Source organism: Piliocolobus tephrosceles, chromosome 14, assembly GCF_002776525.5.
Source record: "Piliocolobus tephrosceles isolate RC106 chromosome 14, ASM277652v3, whole genome shotgun sequence".
Taxonomy (NCBI): domain Eukaryota; kingdom Metazoa; phylum Chordata; class Mammalia; order Primates; family Cercopithecidae; genus Piliocolobus; species Piliocolobus tephrosceles.
In genome coordinates this window covers 40,325,335-40,349,168 of record NC_045447.1, presented here as the reverse complement: position 1 = coordinate 40,349,168, position 23,834 = coordinate 40,325,335, and the positions used below count along the sequence as shown (strand labels likewise).

At 48.4% G+C, this 23,834-nt stretch overlaps 1 protein-coding gene across 6 annotated transcripts in view; it reads right to left on the bottom strand.

Annotated features, from left to right (window-relative positions):
* The window catches only part of ANKS6 (ankyrin repeat and sterile alpha motif domain containing 6), a 64,668-nt gene extending 49,498 nt beyond the window's left edge, over positions 1-15,170 (bottom strand). For 5 of the 6 annotated variants that reach the window (XR_002729758.3, XM_023202889.3, XM_023202876.3 and 2 more), the window contains exons 1-5: positions 14,754-15,158; positions 9,150-9,652; positions 3,778-3,822; positions 2,903-3,107; positions 1,424-1,530 (exon numbers count right to left, since the gene is read on the bottom strand). Coding sequence is in view for 5 of the 6 variants with exons in the window: in XM_023202889.3 (XP_023058657.1) it covers positions 1,424-1,530; positions 2,903-3,107; positions 3,778-3,822; positions 9,150-9,652; positions 14,754-15,112 (1,219 nt within the window). In the remaining variant the exon portion in view is untranslated. Of the gene's footprint in view, positions 1-1,423; positions 1,531-2,902; positions 3,108-3,777; positions 3,823-9,149; positions 9,653-14,753 lie in introns of all 6 variants that reach the window. The other variant, XM_023202900.3, reaches the window with a different exon arrangement.
* Between the last annotated feature and the right edge of the window lie 8,664 nt (positions 15,171-23,834).

The following is a 23,834-nucleotide window of genomic DNA, read 5'->3' as shown; positions in this document are numbered from 1 at the left end:
CCAACATGCCTGGCTAATTTTTGTACTTTTAGTAGAGATGGGGTTTCACCACATTGGCCAGGCTGGTCTCGAACTCCTGGCCTCAAGTGATCCACCCAAGTCAGCCTCCCAAAGTGCTGGGATTATGGGCGTGAGCCATCCACGCAGGGCTATTTCTTTTTTCTCTCCAAGTACTCAATAATAGGCATGAGTTTTTTCAAAAGTTTTGTGTAAACACCTTATTAAAAAACCCACTAGGAAAAATATTCCTAGGAATAGACTGTTTTATTTGGGAAAGGGAATAAATGGCAGTGGAGGCTAGGGAGAAGAGAAACACTGAAAAGACAAGTTTGTCAGAAAAAGTGTGTATGAGATCCAGCGAGAGTGGCTGGGGACTGATTGCAAATAACCAAGTCTTGGCACGTGAAGAAGGTCTCTAATTAGGTGGAGTAGGATCACTAGACTTGGGGCACAGGACTCCAACTCTCTGGCTGGGACAGATCACTTCCCGAGTCTTGGCGACCTCATCTCTTCAAGAGGATGTGAACCTCTGCTTCCCCTCTCAGACCTCTTCGAGGGTCAAACAGAACCAAGTGTGCATCTGTGAAGTGCAGGGGCCTGCGGCAGGGAAGGGGTAGCAAGGGTGGTGGTGCTGTGATGAGGAAGGGCACACCCGCTGGCTTCCTCTCTAGTTAAGAGGGCCAGCAGGTGACTTGTAACTACAGACGTCAGTCTTCTCTCCCCACAGCCAACAGCTAGAATCCCAGCACAGGGTTCAAGCCTAGTGGGTCAGAAGGGCCTCGGAGCTTCTCTCTCTCTGGGTTGAAACTCCAGGGTAATAAGATGACAGATCAGAGGCCGTTCCCCTTGAGCTGGCTAACTGGAAGCCCAGGTCCCAAACGAGGGCCTGTCACAGCAGGGGAAGCTCAAAGGGGAGTAGCAGGTACCAGCCGAGGACCAAGAGGGGTGGAACTAATGGCGACATTCCCAGCACAGGACCCTTGACCCTGCAGCCTCTACCTACACAATTAAGCTGAGGGGGCCATTGCTCTATCTCCCATTCTGCTTATAAAAGGGGCCTTTATGTTTCCGCCTGAGTGACTCAGGATTTCTGGCTGTGAAGCACAGATGCCATTCTAGGGTGTGTGTGGACTGCGAAGTCAGACACAGTAAGACACGTCTTATTTTCCTTCCCTCTCTGGAGACTCCTAGGAGGTTGGTGCTGGAAGAAGCCCCCAGGGCCACCTGGTCCAAGTCCAGTGCTCCACTGGGGAGGGAAGGGACTTGCCTAAGGATCATGTGGTAAGCTCCTGACACTTCAGAATGACTTTCCCCCACAAATAAGCAAGTGCATAAAACACAAGTGACAGAGGAGGTGATTGTCTTGACTCCCAGCCCGAGAAACGCTGGGTAGATTTACAACCCTTTTCTTGAAATTACCCACCGGGATCATTCAGCAGCATCACCAGGTCAAAGGCTGTGTATCCATTTTTCGCACGAAGAGTGACATCAGCCCCTTGGTTTAGCAGATATTTGACAATGTCCTTATTCCTGGGAAGAAAATGCTAGAGTTACATTCACTGAAAGCAAAAGCACGGCTTTGCTCCTGGGCAACAAAACCAACAACATTAACTACAAAGCTCAGTCTCTGAGCATTTAAGAAGGGCACGGAAGGGCAAACAGTCTCATTCCCTCATTCCCTAGCACGTGGGCAGGTCAAGCAGGAACATAATTTAAATCAAAGTCTAAGTGTTCCTTCTAGGAACAAAATGAAAACTGAGGCTAGATGTGGTGGCTCACACCTGTAATTCCAACACTTTGGGAAACAAAGGCGGGAGGATCACTTGAGCCCAGGAGTTTGCGACCAGCCTGAGCAACATGGGGGGCCTTGTCTCTACCAAAAATTTTGTTTAAAAATTAGCTGGGTGTGGTGGTGCAAGCCTGTAGTCCCAGCTACTTGAGAGACTGAGGCGGGAGGATTGCTTGAGTCTGGGAGGTCAAGGCTGTAGTGAGCCATGATCACGCTACTGCACTCCGGCCTGGCAACAAAGTGAGATCCTGTCGGAAAGGGAAGGGAAGGGGAAGGGAAAGGGGAAGGGGAAGGGGACCAAACCAAGGGCTCTGCCCAAAAATCACTGACCCCATGGGAGACCCCACTTCTTCCACCCTAAACCAGGACATCTCCATTGGGTAAGTCTCCTACAGACCAAAGTGTCTGAAATAAAATTTCATCTTGGAATTCAATGCTCATTGAAGAAGAAAACAAACTGCTTTCAGATGACGCAGGAAAGTGATCTGATCACCTAAAAGAGGGTAAGGAAAGAACCTCTAATTGGGACTTAGATAACTTAGCAGCTACAAGATGCCCACCCCAAAGAGGAGGCCTCCAGGAGGATGACAGCCCACCCTGCTGGGATGATCACATAAGAAGGGGTTCATAAGCACCCTGTAAACACTGAAGCTTATTCAAAAGGAGAGGGGTAGGACACATCTCACCATCAATCATCACAAGACGACAATGGTATGAATCACCAATGTTTACTTCATACAGGGGCTACTTAAGGAGGTCACTGTATCTCAGTGTGAAAACTCCAATGAACCAGTCATTGTGTTCAACTGAAACCAACCTAGAGAACCTTATCTCTCTGCATAAAATGCTCCTGCTGCATGGTTTTTCATGGCCACTGGCAAAATTCTGTGATGGGAGAACGGGAATCTGGACACAGAAGGGTGGAAATAAAATGAGCCTGTGCCGCTTTCATTCTTTTCTTTTTTTTTTTTTTTTTTTTGCATGCCTCAATGTCGTCACAGTCCTGCGGTTTGTATGCAGCATCTCAGGACCAGAAGAGCCCATTGGAAACCCCTATCTCAGGCCAGAACATATGTCTGGCCTTGTTGCTGAGGGCATGGAACTGGCACTGACCCATGGTAGGTCGCCTGCATGAGGGCTGTCCAGCCATGCACGCTATCCTGCTTGTCAACATCCGCGTGCCTCTCCACCAGTAGCTGCACCAGAGCCAGCTGCCCCGTAACAGCTGCTAGCATCAGGGGCGTCGCCCCGTCCCCATTGACCAAGTTCACGTGGCTGGGGTCTTCATCGGCAATCTCTTTGACCAGCTGGAAGTTTCCTGCAAACACAAGCAAGAGTCTGGGTGATCTGTGGGCCTGGGACCATAGGCTGATTTATCCTGTGGTTCATGTAACAAACACTTGCTGGCCCTGCCTCTGCAGTGGGCTGCTGGGCATCATAGGGGATACTAAGAGGGGGTCAGAGATAGCCCCGACTCTCAAATACCTCAGTCTAGGCGGGACAGAGGCAAGCACACGAATGGGTAGAAGTGTTACTAAAAGACAGAAGTATTGTTAGTGTCTTCAGAGAACAGATGAAGGAGACAGAAGAAGACAGAAGGAGAGTTCAGCTCTTGCTGTGGGGTGAGGATCGGGAAAGGCTTCCTGGAGGAAGGGTCTATATCAAGAGAGAAAATTTTAGGCTAAATGCCTCTTTGTCACAAAGAGACTGGAGTGGGTACGCAGAGAGGCATTTCAGAGGCAGGAAGAGCTGGGGCATATAGCTAGCCAGTTTTGGCTGGAGTGGGGCTGGAGGCCCTCTGGAGTCTATGTGTAAAGCTCCATAATAAATACTGGCCTCCAGGATCTGAACTTCCAAACACCAAACACCAAAATGCCTGTTTCTTTCTCAAATACCCTGGGTGGCCCTGCAAAGGACTACAAATATTAGGTTGGGAGAATGTAGTCCTGTATTCTTAAATATCCAAAAAGATCTTCTAAAGCACTTACCCATTTTCAATGCATGGAAAATATCAGGTCGCCTTTTCTCTTCATCTGGGTAAACAAAGATTTTAAAAGTTAACCACGGAAAGGTTTAATATAAGAGAAAAGTCACAAGGGTGTAACAACACAGCCTGGCTTTAAAAAGCATCTAATTCTCAAAAGTAATCTAATTGGAGACCTACGTAATGGACAAATCCAGCAGCTCTTCTGCAAGGTTTATTACCAAAGAACATCTGAAAACACTTCAGAGACAGATCTTGCCGACAAAACACGAAAGAGCAGCAGATCATGGCCCTGATCTCATGCAAATAAAGCAATCAATTTTAGGCAAAACAAATGTTGGCAAATCTTTTCTTAGGTATACTGAAAAGTCTTGGGGTCTTGGAAAATCTTGGATTCCTATGGACATTGTTTTAAAAACTTTTTTTCTTCTAAAAACTAAACGTACAATCATAATTCCAAATCAGCTGCTGAGATACCGAGCAGCTGAGCTCTAAGGAAGTTCACAGACACAGCCAACAGAAGAGCCAATGCTCATGTTTTCTTTCCCTCCCATGTAAGAAGCAATCAGAACATGCTCCCTGCCCCAAACCTGCAGACACAGCTGCCCAAAGGCCACTGCCCAATTGGGCATCTTCATGCTGTACCCTGAAGCCCAGCTGCTAGGCTGGGGCCAGACCCCATGCCTACCTGCACAGCTGAGCCGTGGTGCAGCCGCCAGATGCTAGCCCCTCTCTCACATGCTCATCCCACACCTTCCTCCAAGCCTGGGCCAGCAGGTACCCTGCTCCTGTAAGAGCAGGCACCCTCATGGCCAGTCTGCTTGCTAGGGGGCTGAAGGCAGGCCTTCTGCAGTCTTTAACTGATCCCAGGGGATGGAGCAGCTGCCAGAGGAAACTTGTGAATCTGGGCTGACTCTGGTCCAGATAAGCCCTCTCGAGCAGCTGGGAGGAAGCTGCAGCCCGGGGCAAGGAGCACTGAGTGTGGAGTCAGTGCATAAGAATTTCAGTGCACATTTTTAGAGTAAGCTGCCTCTTCATCACAAATGTGGGGATAACATCCTTTTCATCTGGCTGTTGCAGGGATCAAATGATAATGTTAAAGCCCCATTCAAAGAACAATTATTTCTTTACTAGCAACCAGCAAGGTGAACCCCAGAATTCTTTTTATGAGATGGAGTCTCACTCTGTTGCCCAGACTGGAGTGCAGTGGTGTGATCTCGGCTCACTGCAACCTCCGCCTCCTGGGTTCAAGTGATTCTTGTGCCTCAGCCTCCCGAGTAGCTGGGATTACAGGCACATGCCACCACACCCAGCTAATGTTTGTAAGAGACAGTGTTTCGCCATGTTGGCCAGGCTGGTCTGGAACTCCTGACCTCGAGTGACCTGCCCGCCGTGGCCTCCCAAACTGCTGGGATTGCAGGCGTGAGCCACCGCTCCAGGCCAGAACCCCAGAATTCCTTTATTTTTTTATTTTTTGAGACGGAGTCTTGCCCTGTCTCCCAGGCTAGAGGGCAGTGGCGAGATCTCGGCTCACTGTTATCTCCACCTCCCGGGTTCAAGCGATTCTCCTGCCTCAGCTTCCAGTATAGCTGGGATTACAGGCACCTGCCACCACACCTGGCTAATTTTTGCATTTTTAGTAGAGACGGGGTTTCACCATCTAGGGCAGGTTGGTCTCGAATTCCTGGCCTCATGATCCACCCATCTCCGCCTCCCAAAGTGCTGGGATTACAGGCGTGAGCCACCACACCCGGCCAGAATCCCAGAATTCTTAATGAGAAGTACAGACACTGCCACAGGACACAGGACATCAATTTTGCCTGTGAAATACTATCAAGAAACAATTTTGCACCTGACTTTTAAAAAATATGTCATGTTCCTTCAAGTATTCAAGAACCATCTTTGCCGTGTGGGGGGGGGGTCTTCTCATGCCAAGACCTTTCCACAGAAGAGTGTCACCTGGTCTTAGTGTTTGCTGCTAAGCAACCATCTGACACAAGTTAATCACTGACAGCGGAGCCTGGCCCCAGGATGCAGGAGCAGCTGTGTCCTGACACCCAGTGACTCTGGGCATGTCTCCTCCTCACTTGGGGCTTCAGCTTTTTCATCTATATCCAAGCAGTCCCAGGGACCGTGCCCCATCCCAAGGAAATGAAATCTGCTCCAGCCTCCACACCACAACCTCAGTGGGGAGTCAGGGGCGTCACAATGACAGCTACCGCATCAAAGGTACCCTGTTCTGCTGCTAATGAAAGGCAGAGACCAGGGGACCTCCAAGTCCTGGGTGGGGGCTGGATTTCCAGGCATTGCACAGTAAGAGCTGGGGCTCCTATTATTTATTTCATAATCTGTCATTATCAATAGCACAGCCTGCACCCTACCTGGGGCTCTTCCCAGGGATCCCCCAGGGCCAACACACTCCCTCAGGTCCTGCATGTCTGCTGCAGTCCCACCTTCTCAAGGTTGCCCAACCACTCCATTTGACACAGCAGCCTGCATTGTCCCAGCTCTGCCACACCCAACCTCTTTACGTTGCCCTTTTTTTTTTTTTTTTAACTTCATGGCACTTACAACCTACCCTACTATATATTTCATATGTATATTTCCTATTGACTGCCTGTCTCCCCTTATCGAGGCCAAGGTCCTCAAGGGCAGAGATTTGGATCTCATTTGTTCACCGATGTATCCAAAGTGCCTAGAAAGGTGCCTGATACATAGCAGGCCTCAGTACATATTTGTAAAGTATCGGAATGAATGTATGATCAATCAAAACATAAGAGTTTCCAGTTATTGGATGTTGTGCATGTGCCACGGCACTGCGATAAAAATTGTACAGGCATGATCTTACTATTCCTCACAAAAATCTCCCAAGAAAAGTGTCTTCATTATGACTATTTTATGAAAAAACACACTGAAGTCCTGCAGGGCTAATTAACATCACCAAGACCACCCAGGTATAGAGAGGGAGAACTGAGCCTCAGGCTGGGTCTGCTTGATGGGAACATGACCCGATCCTGCTGGAAGACCCGAGGTTCGCTCCCGTCAAATACACCGACAACACTATGGAGTAATGCCAGTTCTCACGTGCTCCCTCTGGGCCAGGTAGGATCTCACGTGACCCCCACAGCAGTCCTGAGGTGGGTGTCACTCCTACCACCCATTTGTGGAGAAGGAAATGGGAGCTTGGTGAATTCAGGCAACCAGTTCAAGGTCCCTTGGCCAGCAGGGGCATAGCCAGGGTCGAACCAAGTAGACAGTGACCTTGGCCACATCCACCAATGTGTCTCAGCCTCTGCATCTTGGGGAAATGAGGGCATCACCATCCCATGATGCCAGGACAATCCCTAAAGTGAGGCCTGTCAGAAGCTAAGCCCGAGAGCACTCCATGAAGATTCAAGATGCAGAGGCTGAGGAAACCTGGGAAGGAAAACGCACACACAGCAGAAGGGGCACAGCTCGGCACGCACGGGCAGGTGCAAGTTCTGGAGTGTCCACTTCTGAGCCTGAGTTCCCTCCCCTGCAAAATGGGGGAACACCCTCCTCAGAGGGTCCCTGCGAGGGTGAGGGGAGATTCAGCATGGCAGGTGTGCTGGGCACGACAGGGCCTGGGAAAGGCAGATCCTTTCACCATCCCCACCACAAACAACCCAAACCTTTAAAGGAGAGCAATGGCCTTGTGTCAAAAACAAAAACAAAACAAAACCCTGTCCTAGGAGACTGGGACCCTAAGTTCTAATTGCAAGCCTTTATGAGTACCTAACACTCTACTGTGCTGAGTATATCACACACTAGAGGATAACCTGCCTTCTGCTCACCACCACCCCGTAGTAGTTGTCATTGTGTCCATTTCACAGATGAGGCAAAGGCTCAGAAGAGTCACGCGTTAAACCAGCTTCTAGAGCCCATGCAGAAGGTGCAGGTGGGAGAATCACCTCTAGGTGCTCTTCCCATGGAATCCTCACCTCCTGAGTGTCACTCACTCAGTTTCCAATGGGTGTGCGACCTTTGACCAGCTTTCTTCCCTCTCTGGGCCTGAATTTCCCACCTGGACAAAGTAAGAGTTCTCTTGGCTTCAGATAGGTCTTCCTAAACTTCACTTCTTTTTCCTTCTCATTTGAGCGTCCTCTTCATTTTTGCCACCTCTCTGTCATTACAGGCTTTTAAAACATGTTTATTTCAGACTTGTTCTGATTGGTTGGTATATTTCTTTTTTTTTTTTTTTTTTGGAGAGTATATTTCTAATAAGCATTTACCAAATTTTTAGCATCTCTTAATTGATGGGGCCACTGTACATTCTTTCAATGGTAACAAACTTAACACTTTCAGGTCTTTTTAGCCAATGTGCCTGAGGCTACTTTCTTCAGTTCTTGACCTCTCAGAGCGAGATGCTTATATACACTGCAGCCCACCTACTGTTACTCCCTGGCTGTCAGTCCTGCCATCGAAGTCAGGCCTTTTACATAGACAGAGGGTACCAAGGCTGTGTGTCACGATCTTACTGCAAACGGTGCATTAGAGGTTTTGAAACGTGGTATGTCCTGTGGCAGATTTGCTAAGGATTGTTTAGACAACTCTTTACATGCCAGAGAGATGGCAAGAAGTTAAAAAAGAAAAAAAGACACACTGCTAGATGTATTTTAAAAAACTAATTTTCACCAATTTTACATGAATTAGTGTTTGAGAAATGATCAGGGCAGAGGAGGTCAGGCACACTATTGTACAGCAGGGGCTGGCAAACTATAGCCCATGGCTCAAATATGCCCCCCTGCCTGTTTTTGTAATTGTAATTTATTGGATTTATCCAATTTATTGGATAAAATTTGTAATTTATTTTGTAATTGTAATTTATGGGATTTATCCAATTTGTTGGATAAAATTTATTGGATAAAAATTGTAATTTATCAGCCACAACTGACTCATTTACATATTATATGCATAGCCACACCCATTCATTTACTCATTACATATGTAAGGCTGCTTTCACTCTAGCAGAAGTGACTACTGTAGTTTTAACAGAGACCGTATGGTCCATACAGTCTATTTGGCCTTTTACAGAAAAAGTTTGCCAAACCTTATTCTAGAAGGACCCCAGAACCAACTGCATCAGAATGATGTGGTTGGGGAGAGCAGCCTTGTTATGGAGGCTTCCAGACTCATGCCCAGGGCTACCAAATCAGACTCTGTAGAGAGTGGGCCCAGAACCTGCATGTCACAGGCAATCCCCCCATACTTAAGCACACCACTTCCTTAGTCTCACTGGTCTGCAGGGCTGGACTCTGAGTTCTGTGTGTCCTTCCAGTAGAGCAATCCTCAGCTTAAGCCACAAAAACACAATTTGGGGTCCTCTGTGAAGTCACGGAGGGCATGCAGCCTGACCTGTTTTGGGCCTGACGGTGGTCATCGGGTCCAGGTAGTCTACAAGGTCCCTGTGCTTGCAGTCCAGTGCAACCTCGAAGGCGGTCTTCTCCAGCACGCTGAGGTGGTCAGGGTTGGCGCCCTTCTCCACCAGTTGCTGGGCCACTCCAAGCCGCCCAGTGAGTGCGGCCAGCATCAGTGGGCTCCAGCCCACAGTCCGGGCTGCGCGGTTGGGGTCCGCGCCCCACTCCATCAGTAGACGCACCACGGCCTCGTGCCCGTGCTGGATGGCGGCCATCAGGGCCGTGATGTCCAGGGGCTCATCCCTGTTGCCGCCCAACCCCAGTTGCTCGCCCGAATGGTGGTGATGGTCCACAAAGGCACCGGCTTCCAGGAGCAGCTTCACCACACCCAGGTGGCCGCCCCGAGAAGCCACAGTGAGCACACTGGCCCCTAGCCGGTTCTGGGCATTGACATCAGCCCCGTGATCCAACAGGAGGTGTGCCACACTCACATGCCCAAATCTGCCAGGAAGATGGAGAATTAGTGACACTAAACACACAGCACTCGGGAGACAGCTTTTGTCGTCCTCAATTGTCATGAATTATTAGTCCTGACAGCTATTCATAATAAGAGTCTTATTCTGGTGCCAGGCACTGTGCCAGTCCCACAGATACGGATGCACCATCATGAAGGTGAGCAGCTGCCCTGCCCGGGTTCAAATCCAGCTCTCCCCACCACCAGCTGCATGACCTTTAGGAAGAACTTTGATTTCTTTGTGCCTTCATTTCCTGATCTGTAAAATGGGGATATAACTATGCCTACTTCAAGGGTTGTTGGGGATTAAATGAGTTGTATGTAAAGCACCTGGCTCTGTGCCTGGCCACAGGAAGCATCACATCAATGTTAGCGATTGTTAGCTATTACAACTGTTCATGTTACATTACTAAACATGTCAAGGGTAAACCAGCTGGTAAGGGGCGGCATCGGGGTCAGGACAGGTCTGTGTGAATCCCGCTGCCCTTGCTTTTTCCCCTACACCATGCTGTCTCTTACATTTCAGACAGTCCATTTTATTCTGTTTTATAGCCTGGGAATCTGTCTCTCTGCCTGTGCTCTAATTTCCACACAGGCAGGGCCCATGTCTGATTCATTTCTACCCACCCCCCCATCCCCAAAAGCACACACCCCACGCCAGGAGGTGTGGCAAGGTTGTGGTCAGCAGATGGGCTGGGCATTGCGGCCTGGAGGCGTACTGCCACCTGCTGGCAGGAATGTTTGCTGCAGGCGGCTGAGGATCCGGCCTAGGCCAGATGTTCCTTAATGAAGTCACTGCTGGGCCCCTGAAGAGACAAATCTGCACCCACCAACTTCCTAATACCAGGAGAAGGAAAACAGGTGCCTCTTCCCAGCAAAATCTCTTCCTTCTTTTAACACCAGAGGGTAGAAAAGTTATGTTTTTGGTGTCTCTGGTGGGCTCGGAGCTGTGTATCTCCAAGCTAGAAGCAGCCCCGGACTAACAAGAAAACAATGACGAGACGGGGGCTGTCTACTCCAGGTTTTCGAGACCACAAAGCCACTGTCATGTCTGCACCTGTGAGACAGCTTTCTGGGTTTCTCGATGCTCAGCCCTCTTTCCCGGGCGCCAGTTTTGCACCTCGTCTAAACCCAGGACCTCCCTCCTCCTGGCAGCTGGCAGCTAGCGGCCGGGCCAGGGCTGAACTCTGTCCAAGGCTCCAGCTGAATACCTTCTGGGACGTGAACCTGAACAGCATGGGGCTCTTCAGCCGCGGAGCAAGAGCCTGGTGACAGCTCCATCAGCTGCAGGGGGCTGGGCCTCTTGACCTCCACTCCCAGAGCAGAAAGGGACAAGGCAAATTGACACCAACTCAATGCAGAAAGCTGCACCCCAATGTCCCTCCACCTCCAGTCTCGTTCCCTCCTGCCCATCCTCCATGCGACCCCCAAATGATACTCTCCAAACCCAAATCTGTCACTCCCCAGCTTCTGACTGCCGAAGACCTGACTGCTTTGCCAACCTTACTTCCTCCCGCTCCCACACCACACCTTCCTGCCTCCACCACACCTTCACCATCAGAGGACTCGCCTGTCCTTATCTACTCAGCACACCCCCAACCGTGTCCTGCTTCAGGAGTCGGCTCAGCTCTCACCCACTCCAAGCAGCTTCCAGACCACCCCTCACCAGGCTAGGTCAGTGCCCCCCTTCTAAGCACCTAATTCCACAGGCTTGCCGCTGGCTGCACGTGAGCCCTCTTTCTCTAATTCTCTCTGCACCCACCAACTTCCTAATACCAGTGGCGGGCTCTCCAAGGACAGGACAGGGTTCCAGGCATGTTGTTTCCCCAGCCCCTACCATAGTGGCTGATCCACATCAGGGCTCAGTAAATTTTGTCAAACAAGCTGAGTAAATGAATGCATAAATGGCATAACCACATAGGGGAAGGTCCAGAGGTGAGCAATGGAAATCACTGAAGAACTGGTGTATCCTCTACTGTAGCAGAGATTTCTAAAAGATTACACTATTTAGTTATCGAGCATGAGATAAAATCTAGCATAATCCCTAACAGCAGATTACAAGGTGCTGTCACATTTTTATCTCATTTGATCTTAATAAACCCCGAGATAAACTCACAGATTAGGAAACTGAAGATTACAGTGGAAAGCAATTAATCTAAAGCCTCTCAATTTGAACATGATAGTCAAAAGTTGAACCTGGACTCAAAATCGAAGCTCCAGTATAACCAATTTTTAAGGAAGAAAAAAGGGCCGAATTAGAGCAGAAATAGTGAAATTTGGAAGGTTTTCTGAATTAGTGAGTAGCCCAAGAGAGCACTCAACTATGCGGAAAATAAAACAGGATTCAAGCAAGGCTGAGATAATGTTGTGGAGGCTAAGTTTCTAATAGGTAACTGCTGGAGATGGGCATGCGAGGGGCTTTCTGAACAGGTGCTGTGATTACTGATGAATTTCAGCAATTAAAACCTGTGTTTAAAGAGCTGGCACACATTTTCCCCTCTCAAAGCACCGGGCTGAGAGTCCAGCTCTGCCCCACTGGCAGGCAGGAAACGAAGGGTAGGGAAAGAAGGTAAACACTATGCAACCCTGTCCCTAGGAGAGAAGTCTCGGGCAAATTTGGCAAGCCGCTTCCTCGCCACCAACATCAAGAGGGAAACTATCAGTTACAGGATTCATGGCTGGGAGCACAGGCTCTGGAGCCACCTCCCTAGGCGTGCATCTGTCTGGCGACTTGGTAGCTATGTGACTTAGGCAAGTTATTTAACTTCTCTGTTCCTCAATTCCTCATCTACGAAATGAGGATGACAATAGTACCTCCTTCCTAAGGTTTTGTATAGATCGAATGAGTTAATTCATTTAAAGCACTTAGCACAGTGCTTGACTGAAAGTAGGCGCTCAATAAAGGTTCCTTTTTTTTTTTTTTTTTTTTTGAGATGGAGTCTTGCTGTTGCCAGGCTGGAGTGCAGTGGCAGGGTCTCAGCTCACTGCAACCTCCACCTCCTGGGTTCAAGCGATTTTCCTGCCTCAGCCTCCTGAGTAGCTGGGACTACAGGCACGTGCCACCATGCCCACGCCACCACGCCCAGTTAATATTTGTATTTTTAGTAGAGACAGGGTTTCACTATGTTGGCCAGGCTGGTCTCGATCTCCTGAGCTCGTGATCTGCCCGCCTCGGACTCCCAAAGTGCTGGGATTACAGGCGTGAGAAAGACACTGCACCTGGTCAAAGGTTACCTGTTATTTTAAGAACAGGAAAAAACATGGCGGAGCACAGTGGCTCACACCTGTAATCGCAGCACTTTGGGAGGCTGAGGCAGGTGGATCACGGTATCAAGAGATCGAGACCAGCCTGGCCAACATAGTGAAACCCTGTCTCTACTAAAAATACAAAACTTAGCTGGGCAGGGTGGCACAGGCATGGTGGCACGTGCCTGTAATTCCAGCTACTCAGGAGGCTGAGGCAGGAGAACCGCTTGAACCCGGGAGGCAGAGGTTGCAGTGAGTCGAGATCGCGCCACTGCACTCCAGCCTGGTGACAGAGCGAGACTCTTTCTCAAAAAAAAAAAAGGAAAAAACACTAATGTCACCATTTCTAATACTAAAACATCCACAAGAGCCCAAAGGCACAGGATGTCTGATAGTCTGGCCTGATGCACACAGAGAGCTGGGATGATAAATAGATGCTAACTTAGACCCAGCGTGGTGGCTGCCAGGGGTGCGGTTTTGAGCAGGATTCTGGGGCATATCCAGATCCAAGGAAGAAGAGCACAAGGCTGGAAGGTGTCAGCACATGGGCCACACATTTGCCGACCCCGATCTGAGGGACAGACACACTTTACATCCTTCTGGAAGTCTTCCATACATACTACTCCTCAACTTGACCTTTTGGTATGAATTATGCAGCAGAAAGCTGGAGCACAACTCAACACAGGCAGAGATGCTACCTGAATACATAGTCGGTGTCACACCAACTGAGGAGCAGCACATTTTAAAATACCCAGGCTCAGACCATCCTGCAGAACTTGGTTAAAACTGGTGATCAGGGGTCTCCGAGACACTCCGAGGCATGTTAGTGCTGCAGTCACAAACCTCACTCGGTAAATCCTCAGTTCCCCCCTCCCCCCATTCCCTGGCATGTGCCTTCTCTCCTGGGGGGACTAGTACATCATTCTACTCATACATAATTCTACCAGTCCTACCAGCTCCTGCACCCAAGCCTTTGCATGGGCCTCCCATCATGCCCTTCCCACATCCCACTTGTTCTGTCCTGGCTAATTGTCAGGCATCCATGTGGAGGTTATCTCCACGTGGATATAAATAAACATCATTTCTACCAGAAACCTTCCCCAACTGCCCCCAGAGCTACTCAAACCTTTCCGGTCAAGCTCGTTCCTTTGCCTGGCCTGTCCACCACTGCCCTGGGTGGTGACTCTGCCTGGTCTCGGAGCATCCTCAACGCCAAGCCAGGAAAGGAAAGCAGGTTCTGAGGAAACCCTTACTACAATAAGAAATGAATTAAATCAGGCTGGGCGCGGTGGCTCACGCCTGTAATCCCAGCACTTTGGGAGGCTGAGGTGGGCGGATCACAACGTCAGGAGATCAAGACCATCCTGGTTAACACGGTGAAACCCCGCCTCTACTAAAAAAAATTAAAATAAAAATAAAAAATAGCCGGGTGGGCGCCTGTAGTCCCAGCTACTCGGGAGGCTGAGGCAGGAGAATGGCATGGATCCGGGAGGAGGACCTTGTAGTGAGCTGAGATCGCGCCACTGCACTCCAGTCTGGGCGACAGAGTCAGACTCCATAACAAAAAAAAAAAATGAATTAAATCTCTAAGGTTCTAAGTCTCTACGATTCTGTTCGCTGTCTCCAGATTCTATTCTGAAAGGCCAAAGTTTCTAAGAATCTGGTTTTATGTTAATACAAAAGTATTTCCACTTCTATGCTCAAAGTTTACCAAAGACTACTCAAAGTTGACCATTCCAACTCTAAGGAGTCCTTAACTCTTTACCTCCCGGGGCATCTGGCCGCCGGGGAGATCCGGCCGCCGGGGGCCGCGTCCCGGGCCCCCGAGCCCCGCCGCCTCACCTGGCCGCCTGCATTAGCGCGCTCCAGCCGTAGTGGTTGCGGCTGTTGACCGAGGCACCGCGGCGCAGCAGGAAGCGCACCAGCGGTTCGTGGCCCCCGGCCGCGGCGAACTGCAGTGCGGTGTTGCCCGCCTCGTCCGAGCAGTCCACGGGCACCGGAGCCCCGACTGCCGCCGCTGCTGCGGCCCCAGGCCCGGCCGCCTCGGCCCCCACCGGCTCCGCGCCCGCTTCCGGCTCCGCGCCGTGCTCGGCTGGCTCCGCCGCCCCCGGCTCCAGCAGCCGCCGCGCGGTCTCCGTGTCGCCCTGGTCACACGCGCGCAGCAGCAGCTGGAAGGCCGGGGGCAGCCCGCCCTCGCCCATCGCCGCCGCCACGCGCGGCCCGCGCCCGTCCGCCCAGCCGGCCGCGTCGGCTCCGCCCCCGGATACCGCCCGCCGGCGCCCCCTTCCGGCCGCCCGCCCGCACCGCGCGCCTATTGTGTGCCGGGAGCGCGCCGGGGCCGGGGCCGCGCGCCTACTGTGTGCCGGGAGCGCGCTGGAGCCGGGGCCGCGCGCCTACTGTGTGCCGGGAGCGCGCCAAGGCCAGGGCTGCGCACCTCCAGTGCCCGCACTCGGGAGTCCAGGGAAGCTCAGAGAAGCCCCCGCTGCAGGCCCGCATGTCCCCTTCTGCCTCTTCGGCGCCCGCTCGCCGCCCTGTCCCGGAGCTCCAGAGACTTCCTGCCAGGGCAGAGGTGGGAGCGGCGACCCCATCCCCTCTTCACGCTGCGGCCAGGGCCCTGGGCCCGGGTCTGAGTCTGCAGCTGCATGGGCCTTGACTTTACTAGCGGGCTCCGCTGACCCCACCCCAGCCTCTGGCGCTGAACCTGCGCTTCCAGAATAAGGAAGCGGCTGAATTAAGGAACGAGCAGGTTTATTGTTTCCTCACAGTGTCCTGCAGTGCCCTTAATGCCCCTCCTTCATCTGGGCCGGGCTGCTGGGGCTACAAGCGCCTCTTGTACCTTTCTCTCTCTTTTATTTCAGCTTTTATTATAGATTAAAGGGTACACGTGCAGGTTTGTTACATGGGTACATTGCGCGACGCTGAGGCTTGGGGTCCCAGCGATCCCGTCACCCAGGCAGTAAGCATAATACCCACCAAGAGGTTCTTCAGCCTAGAGTCCCCTCTATCCCTCCCTGGTTAGCGATCCCCAGCGTTTATTGTTCCCATCTTTGTGTCCATGTGTACTCAATGTTCAGCTCCCACTTAGAAGTGAGAACATGCAGTATTTGGTTTTCTGTTCTTGTTAGGTCACTTAGGATAATGGCCTCCAGCTCTATCCATGTTGCTGCAAAGGACATGATTTCGTTCATTCTTATGGCTGCATAGTATTCCGTAGTATTCCGTCTTATTCCATCGTGTATATGCACCGCATTTCTTTCCTTCCTTCCCTCTCTTACCTCCCTCCCTCCCTACCTACCCGCTTTCCCCCTATCACCCTTCCTCCCTCCCTCTCTTTCCCTCTCTGTCTGTCTTGCTCTGTCACCCAGGCTGGAGTGCAATCCTGCAATCTCTACTCGCTGCAACCTCTGCCTCCAAGGCTCAAGAAATCCTCCCACCTCAGTCTCCCGAGTAGCTAGGACTATAGGCGAGTGCCACCACACCCAGCTGATTTTTTGTATTTTTGGTTGAGACAGAGTTTCACCATGTTGCCCGGCTGGTCTCAAACTCCTGAGCCCAAGTGATTCGCCCGCTGTGGCCTCCCAAAGTGCCAGGATTACAGGTGTGAGCCATTACATCTGACTCTATACTACATATTCTTTATCCAATCTACTGCTGATGGGCACTTAGGTTGATTCCATATCCCTGCTACTGTAAACGGCACTGCAATGAACATACAGGTGTCTTTTTGACAGAATGAATTATTTTCCTTTTGGTATGTACCTGGTAGTAGGAGTGCTAGGTCAAATAGTAGTTCTATTTTAAGTTATTTGAGAAATCTCCAAACTGCTTTTCACAGTGGCTGAACTAGTTTGCATTCCCACCAACAGTCTGTTTTCTTCACAGCCTTACCAGCACCTATTGTTTTTTGACTTTTTAATAATTGACATTCTGACTGGTGTAGATGATAACTCATTATGGTTTTGATTTGCATTTCTCTGATGATGAATGATGTTGACCATTTTTTCATATGTTTGTTGGCTGCTTGTATGTCTTCTTTTAAGAAGTGTCTGTTCATGTCCTTTGCAGAGACACAATGAAAAAAGAAAACTTCAGGCCAATATTCCTGATAAACATAGCTGCAAAAATCCTCAATGAAATACTACAAACAGAATCCAGCAGCACATCAAAAAGTCAATTCACCATGATCAAGTAGGCTTTATTTCTGGGATGCAAGGTTGGTGCAACATGCACAAATCAATACATGTGATTCACCATATAAACAGAATCAAAAATGAAAACCATATAATCATCTCAATAGATGCAGAAAAGACCTTCAATAAAATCCAACATCCCTTTATAATAAAAATCCTCAAAACAAATTAAGTATTAAAGGAACATACCTCAAAATAATAACAGCCATATATGACAAACCCATAGCCAATATCATATTAAATAGGCAAAAGCTGGAACCATTCCCCTTGAGAACTGGAAGAAGAGTCTCACCACTCCTATTCAACATAGTACTGGACATCCTAGCCAGACAACCAGGTAAGAGAAAAAAATAAAAGGCATTCAAATAGGAAAAGAAAAAGTCGAACTCTCTCTCTTTGCCAATAGTATTAATCTATACATAGAAAACCCTAAAGACTTTGCCAAAAGGCTCCTGGAAATGATAAACAAATTCAGTAAAGTTTCAGGACAGAAAATCAATGTATAAAAAGCAATAGCATTTCAACACACCAATAACATTCTAGCTGAGAATAAAATTAAGAACACAACCTCATTTACAATGGTCACAAAGAAAATGAAATACATACCTTCTCTCTCTTTATCAGCGGTCCTTGAAGTGTGTCCCACACAGCAGCAGCACCAGCACCAGCTGCAACACTGTTACAAATGCAGATTTTTCTGGCCCTACCCCAGATCTACTGAATCAGAAATTCTGGGTGTGGGTTCAGCAACCTGTATTTTAACAAGCCCTCTGGGTGATTCTGATGCACTCTAAAGTTGGAAACCCACATTTGATCTTCATTGCAGGCCTGCCAGCCACCAGGGGAGGGCCCAGATGATCATCCCTAGGTTACAGAGGAGGCAACTGAGGCACAAAGAGGTTGTGTCTTGTCAAAGACTCCACGACTATTCTGCAGGAGAACTGTGAGTAGGACTCCGGTCTTCCGTTCTCAACAAATATGTATTGAGTGCCTGCTATGTCCAGACACTGTTCAAGGTGCTGGAAAAGCTGCAGGATTTACGACAAGGTTCTTCTGTAGCTCACAGATCCATGAGAGCCTGAGAACCAGTTCTGGAGGCCCCAAAGCCAGGCACAGTGACCCAAATCTCATGCCACAGGTGCACCCTGTAGGAAGATGGGGTTGGTTCAGGCCCTTTTTGGTATTACTGGCTTCAGATTCAGAGGCTGAGGTGGGAATGCCTGATTGGCCCAACTTCGGTCATGTGCTCATATAATAGTGGGAAGTAGTTTCTGCCTCAGAAGGTAGAGGACTCCCAAATCTAGGAAGGGGGTTCAGATGCTGGGCAGTCAAAAAGGATAACAAATGTCTACTATGAAATATTCTCTCCGGACACCCTTTTTCTTTTGGGAAGCCTTTCTCCCGTACAATCTGTGTGCTTCAGTGGTTAGCACATATCCTGATTGACTTCAGCCCAGGACTTTTTTTTTTTTTTTTTTTTTTTTTTGAGATGGAGTCTCTCTCTCTCTCCCAGGCTGGGGTTCAGCGGTGCAATCCCTGCAAACTGCAACCTCTGTCTCCTGGGTTCAAGTGGTTCTCTGCCTTGGCCTCCTGAGTAGCTGGGATTACAGGCACCTGCCACCATGCCCGGCTATTTTTTGTATTTTTAGTAGAGACGGGGTTTCACCATGTTGTCCAGGCTGGCCTCAAACTCCTGACCTCAAGTGATCTTCCTCCCTCAGCCTCCCAAAGTGCTGGGATTACAGGCATGAGCCACCGTGCCCGGCCCAGCCCAGGATTTTTGCTAAAGCAATTGAGAATGAGGCCCTCTCTGCTGAGGTTGCCAGCTATCAGGATGTCAGGATATTGTAAGCCAAACTGGTGCTCACTCCGCCACCACCTGAAGACAGCCTGCCTGAGTGAAGTCACCACAAAAGAAAGCAGAACCAAGTGATAGAAAGAGACTAAGTTAGAAAATCCCTCCCCACATTCTTTCTGGTGAGGTTTATTTTCAGGAGCATTGTAGTCACTTGCATTCCAAGCCTTAACAAATGGATAATTTACTTTTTTTGTAAATGAATGGGTTCATACTACGCATGCTATTCTGAATCTTGCTTTTTTTTTTTTTTCTTTTTTCTTTTTCTGTTAACAAATGTCTTGGGCACCTTTCCATGTAGGTAAATACAGACTGCTACATTTTAAAAAAATGATTGCAGCCCGGCGATGTGTCTCATGCCTGTAACAATCCTAGCACTTTGGGAGGCCGAGGCAGTCGGATTGCTTGGGCTCAGGCATTCAAAACCAACCTGGGCAACATGGTGAAACCCTGTCTCTACTAAAAATACAAAAAAAAATTAGCCAGGCGTGGTGGCGTGTGCCTATAATCCCAGCTACTCGGAAGCCTGAGGCAGAAGAATTGCTTGAACCTGGGAGGTGGAGGTTGCAATGAGCCGAGATTGCACCACTGCACTCCATCCTGAGCATCAGAGTGAGACTCCATCTCCAAAAAAAATTAATAATAAAAATAAAGAAATGATTGCATGAAACACCATTCAGCAGATATACTATAATCTATTTAATCATTTTATTTATTTATTTCTATTTTATTTTTATTTTTTGAAATGGAGTCTCACTCTGTCATCCAGGCTAGGGTGCAGTGGTGTGATCTTGGCTCACTGCAACCTTTGCCTCCTGAGTTCAAGCGATTCTCCTGCCTCAGCCTCCCTAGTAGCTGGGATCACAGACACCCACCAACATGCCAAGCTAATTTTTGCATTTTTAGTAGAGACGGGGTTTTGCCATGTTGGCCAGACTGGTCTTGAACTCCTGACCTCAAGTGACCCACCCGCCTCGGCCTCCCAAAGTGCTGGGATTACAGGTGTGAACCAGTGCGCCCAGCCCATTTAATCATTTTAGAATAAGGCACAGTTGAGTCCAGGTGTGGTGGTTCATGCCTGTAATCCCAGCACTTTGGGAGGTTAAGGCGGGTGGACTGCTTGAGGCCAGGAGTTCAAGACCAGCCTGGCCAACATGGCGAAATCCCATCTCTAATACAAAAAAAAAAAAAGAAAGAAAGAAAATAGCCAGATGTGGTGACACATGCCTGTAATCCCAGCTACCTAGGTGGCTGAGGCACGAGAATCACTTGAATCTGAGAGGCAGAGGTTACAGTGAGCTGAGATTGTGCCACTGCACTCCAGCCTGGGTGACAGAGCAAGACTCTCAAACAAACACACAAACAGAAACAAGGCACAGTTAGCTTGTTTTCAGTTTTCTGCTCTTACAGAAATACTGCATTGGATAGTGCTTGTAGCAGCCAGGGTCCCACCAGGAAACAGATGGCACACTTGGCTGAGGAGCTAGGGAATGCTTACTAAAGGACCATTTACAGAAGTGTAGGCAGGATTTACTAAGAGCCACGAGGGATGGTGCAGTACTCCAGGGCTGGTAATAGTAGAGAGCTGTTACCACCCCAGGCCTGAAGGGGATAAGGGGAGAGCAGATACTGGAATTCTGCAAGAGAGAAAACTGCAGAGACCTACCTGATAGGAGCTAAAGCCTTTGGTAGAGGGACAGAGTCAACCCACAGCAACTCAGTAGGGAGCTATCTTCAGATGAATAAAAACCTCTGACCTCACTCCGCTCCTGCCCTCTGATCTCCTGCCAGTGCCCCTCATTAGTAAACCCTACTGGAAGCTAGAGGCTTGGAGCCTGCTGATACAGTTCATGCATTCAGCCTCCCAGGGCACAGAACAGGGTGAAAAGAAACAGCAGGGACAAATGGACGATGTCTGGCACCTTGCTGCCCAATCTGGGGTTCTTGGACCAGCAGCACTGGTATCACCAGGGAGCTTGTTAGAAATGTGGCATCTTGGGCCCACATCAGACCTACTTAACCAGATCTGGCATTTCAACAGGATCCCCAGGTGACTCACTATACCATACATTAAAGTTTGTGAAGCACAGATCCAGCACATCTTTCTATGCAAGTATAGCTATAACCTTATTGTTTATTAATTCTCTTCCAGCCTTTTTTTATTTTTTCACTGGTCCCTGTGTTGGTTTGGATCTTCTAAGAATCAGATGCCTAGATGTTTGTTTGTTTGTTTGTTTCTGGGAAAAATACCTACAAAGGATAAAGAGGTAAAGTGTGTAATCCCAGCATTTTGGGAGGCCAAGGTGGGTGGATCACTTGAGGTCAGGAGTTCGAGACCAGCCTGGCCAACATGGTGAAACCCCATCTCTACTACAATACAAAAAAAATTAGCCCAGTGTGGTGGTGTGCACCTGTAATCCCAGCTACTTGGTAGGCTGAGGCATGAAAATCGCTGGAACCTGGGAAGCAGAGGTTGCAGTGAGCAGAGATCATGCTTCTGCACTCCAGCCTGGAAGACAGAGTGAGATGCCGTCTCAAAAAAAAAAAAAAGAGGGAAAGGGGAAAGTAGGGGAAAAGGGATGGGGAGCCCTTAAACCATGATGCAGGTCTGATACTTGAGAAAGGAGAGTGGGAAGTGAGGAGGGAAAGTCTCAGCCAGGCAGATGGGGGATTCCCAAGCACGGGTTGTGTCCTATATCATGCAGATGTGGCCAGGTTCTGGTACCACACCATGCTCGGTCATTGACTGGGAGTAGCCAGAGGATACCACAAAGGATCCAAAGGCATAGCCACTGGGATCTCGCAGTCAACCATGTTTCCCCTAAAAGGTTCTCCCGAAGGGTGATCTGAGCAATGCACCTCATTGCCAACACAATGCCATTCAACCAACTTTTTTTTTTTGAGACGGAGTCTCGCTCTGTCCCCCAGGCTGGAGTGCAGTAGCTGGATCTCAGCTCACTGCAAGCTCCGCCTCCCAGGTTTACGCCATTCTCCTGCCTGAGCCTCCCAAGTAGCTGGGACTACAGGCGCCTGCCACCTCACCCGGCTAGTTTTTTGTATTTTTTAGTAGAGAGGGGGTTTCACTGGGTTAACCAGGATGGTTTCGATCTCCTGACCTCATGATCTGCCCGTCTCGGCCCCCCAAATTGCTGGGATTGCAGGCTTGAGCCACTGCGCCCGGCCTCAACCAACTTTTTTAAATTAAAATTTTTTCTTAATTTTGAATTGTTTAGATATGATGTCTTGCTTTATTGCCCAGGCTGGAGTGTAGAGGCTATTCACAGACACCATCATAGTGCACTGCAGCTTCAAATTCCTGGGCTCCAGTGATCTTTCTGCCTTAGCTTCCTGAGTAGCTGGGACTATACGTGTGTGCCACGGTACCAGGCTCAGCCAGCATTTACTAAGTACCTTCTGTGTGCTAGGCATTATGTGTGTTGAATGATAGAAACATGGCTTCATGGCTCCCAGGGTATCCCACATGACTGCAGAACAGTGGGGTCTATGAGTTTTCATCATCAATTTAAAAGAAGATATCACAGTTTGGAGGATGCCACTGACAGCTTCATGGGATAGCTTGGCTACAAGTTGGGCAGAAATGATGGGTGGGGTCTAGGTCGTTGTAGGAAAAAGGAGGAAACATATTGGAAGGGGAGAGCAGGGGGACAGGAGGACCAGAGACTGACAGAGTGGATTAGGCAGGAGATAAGAAAGGCTTAGAAGTAAAATAATCTCGAAAGAGTACAATATTTACTCTAAATGTGTTTTTTTCCCTAGTAAGGTAATGATTGTTTTAAAGAATTCTGATGTTGTAGAAATATAGAATGTAAACTCCTTGAGATCAATGACTTTGGACATTGTTTACCTCAAATCCCCAGAATCCAGCACACTGGGTCCCAGATGGCAGGTGATCAATAAATATTTGTTGAAAAAAACCAATAAATGGAACAAAAGTGAAAGGACCACAGAATCTCACCCATCAGAAGTAAATATAATATAGTTAATGGTTTGGTAAATATTCCTTTAGATTTTTCCCCTTTCATATGTTAATATATATTATTTTACAAAAATACGATCGTACTATTCATATAGCTCCACGACTTGCTTCTCTTTTCTTTACAATGCATCTTGAACACATGTGTATGTTAAAAGCCTACAACTAACTCATCCTTGTAAATAGCACTGTGGTATATTATGGTATTGTATGGATGTGCAATATTTTCTTTTATAATCTCTTGATGGAAATTTGGGTTGTTCCCAACTTTGTGCTTTTGTATACAATACTGCCATAAGCTTCCTTGTATGCATATCTTTTTAGCACTTATGAGTCTATGTTTGTTGGACAGATTCCTAGATGTGGAATTGCAAAATCAAAAAGATGTTAATGTTAACATTTCTAATAAATGTGGCCTAATTGCTTTCCAAAAGATTATACTAGTTTGCATTCCTACCAACAGTGGATGAGAGTGTGTTTTTTCACATCCTTACCAATGCTGGAATTAATAACCTTTTTCATTTTTGCCAGTCTGATAGGTGAAAAAATATTTCAGGGTAGGTTTATTTTGTATGTATTTTAGAGAGATTGAGCATATGTTTATACATGTATAAACCACTTATATCCTTTTGGGTGGGAACTGCCTATTCAAATCCTTTGCCCGTTTTTATTTCTGTTTGTTCTCTTCATTTCCCTGTTGATTCACATACTGGGTAAAGGGTATCTGCAAATATCTTTTTCTGACTTGCCTTTTGTTTCTGGACTTTCTATTATACTGGAAGCCTTACAGAATTCAAAAATTTTTTATATAGTCACATTTAGAAATATTTTCCATTTGGTCTCTGGTTTTTCTCTTTTAATACTTTTTTCATTAAATTCCCTTC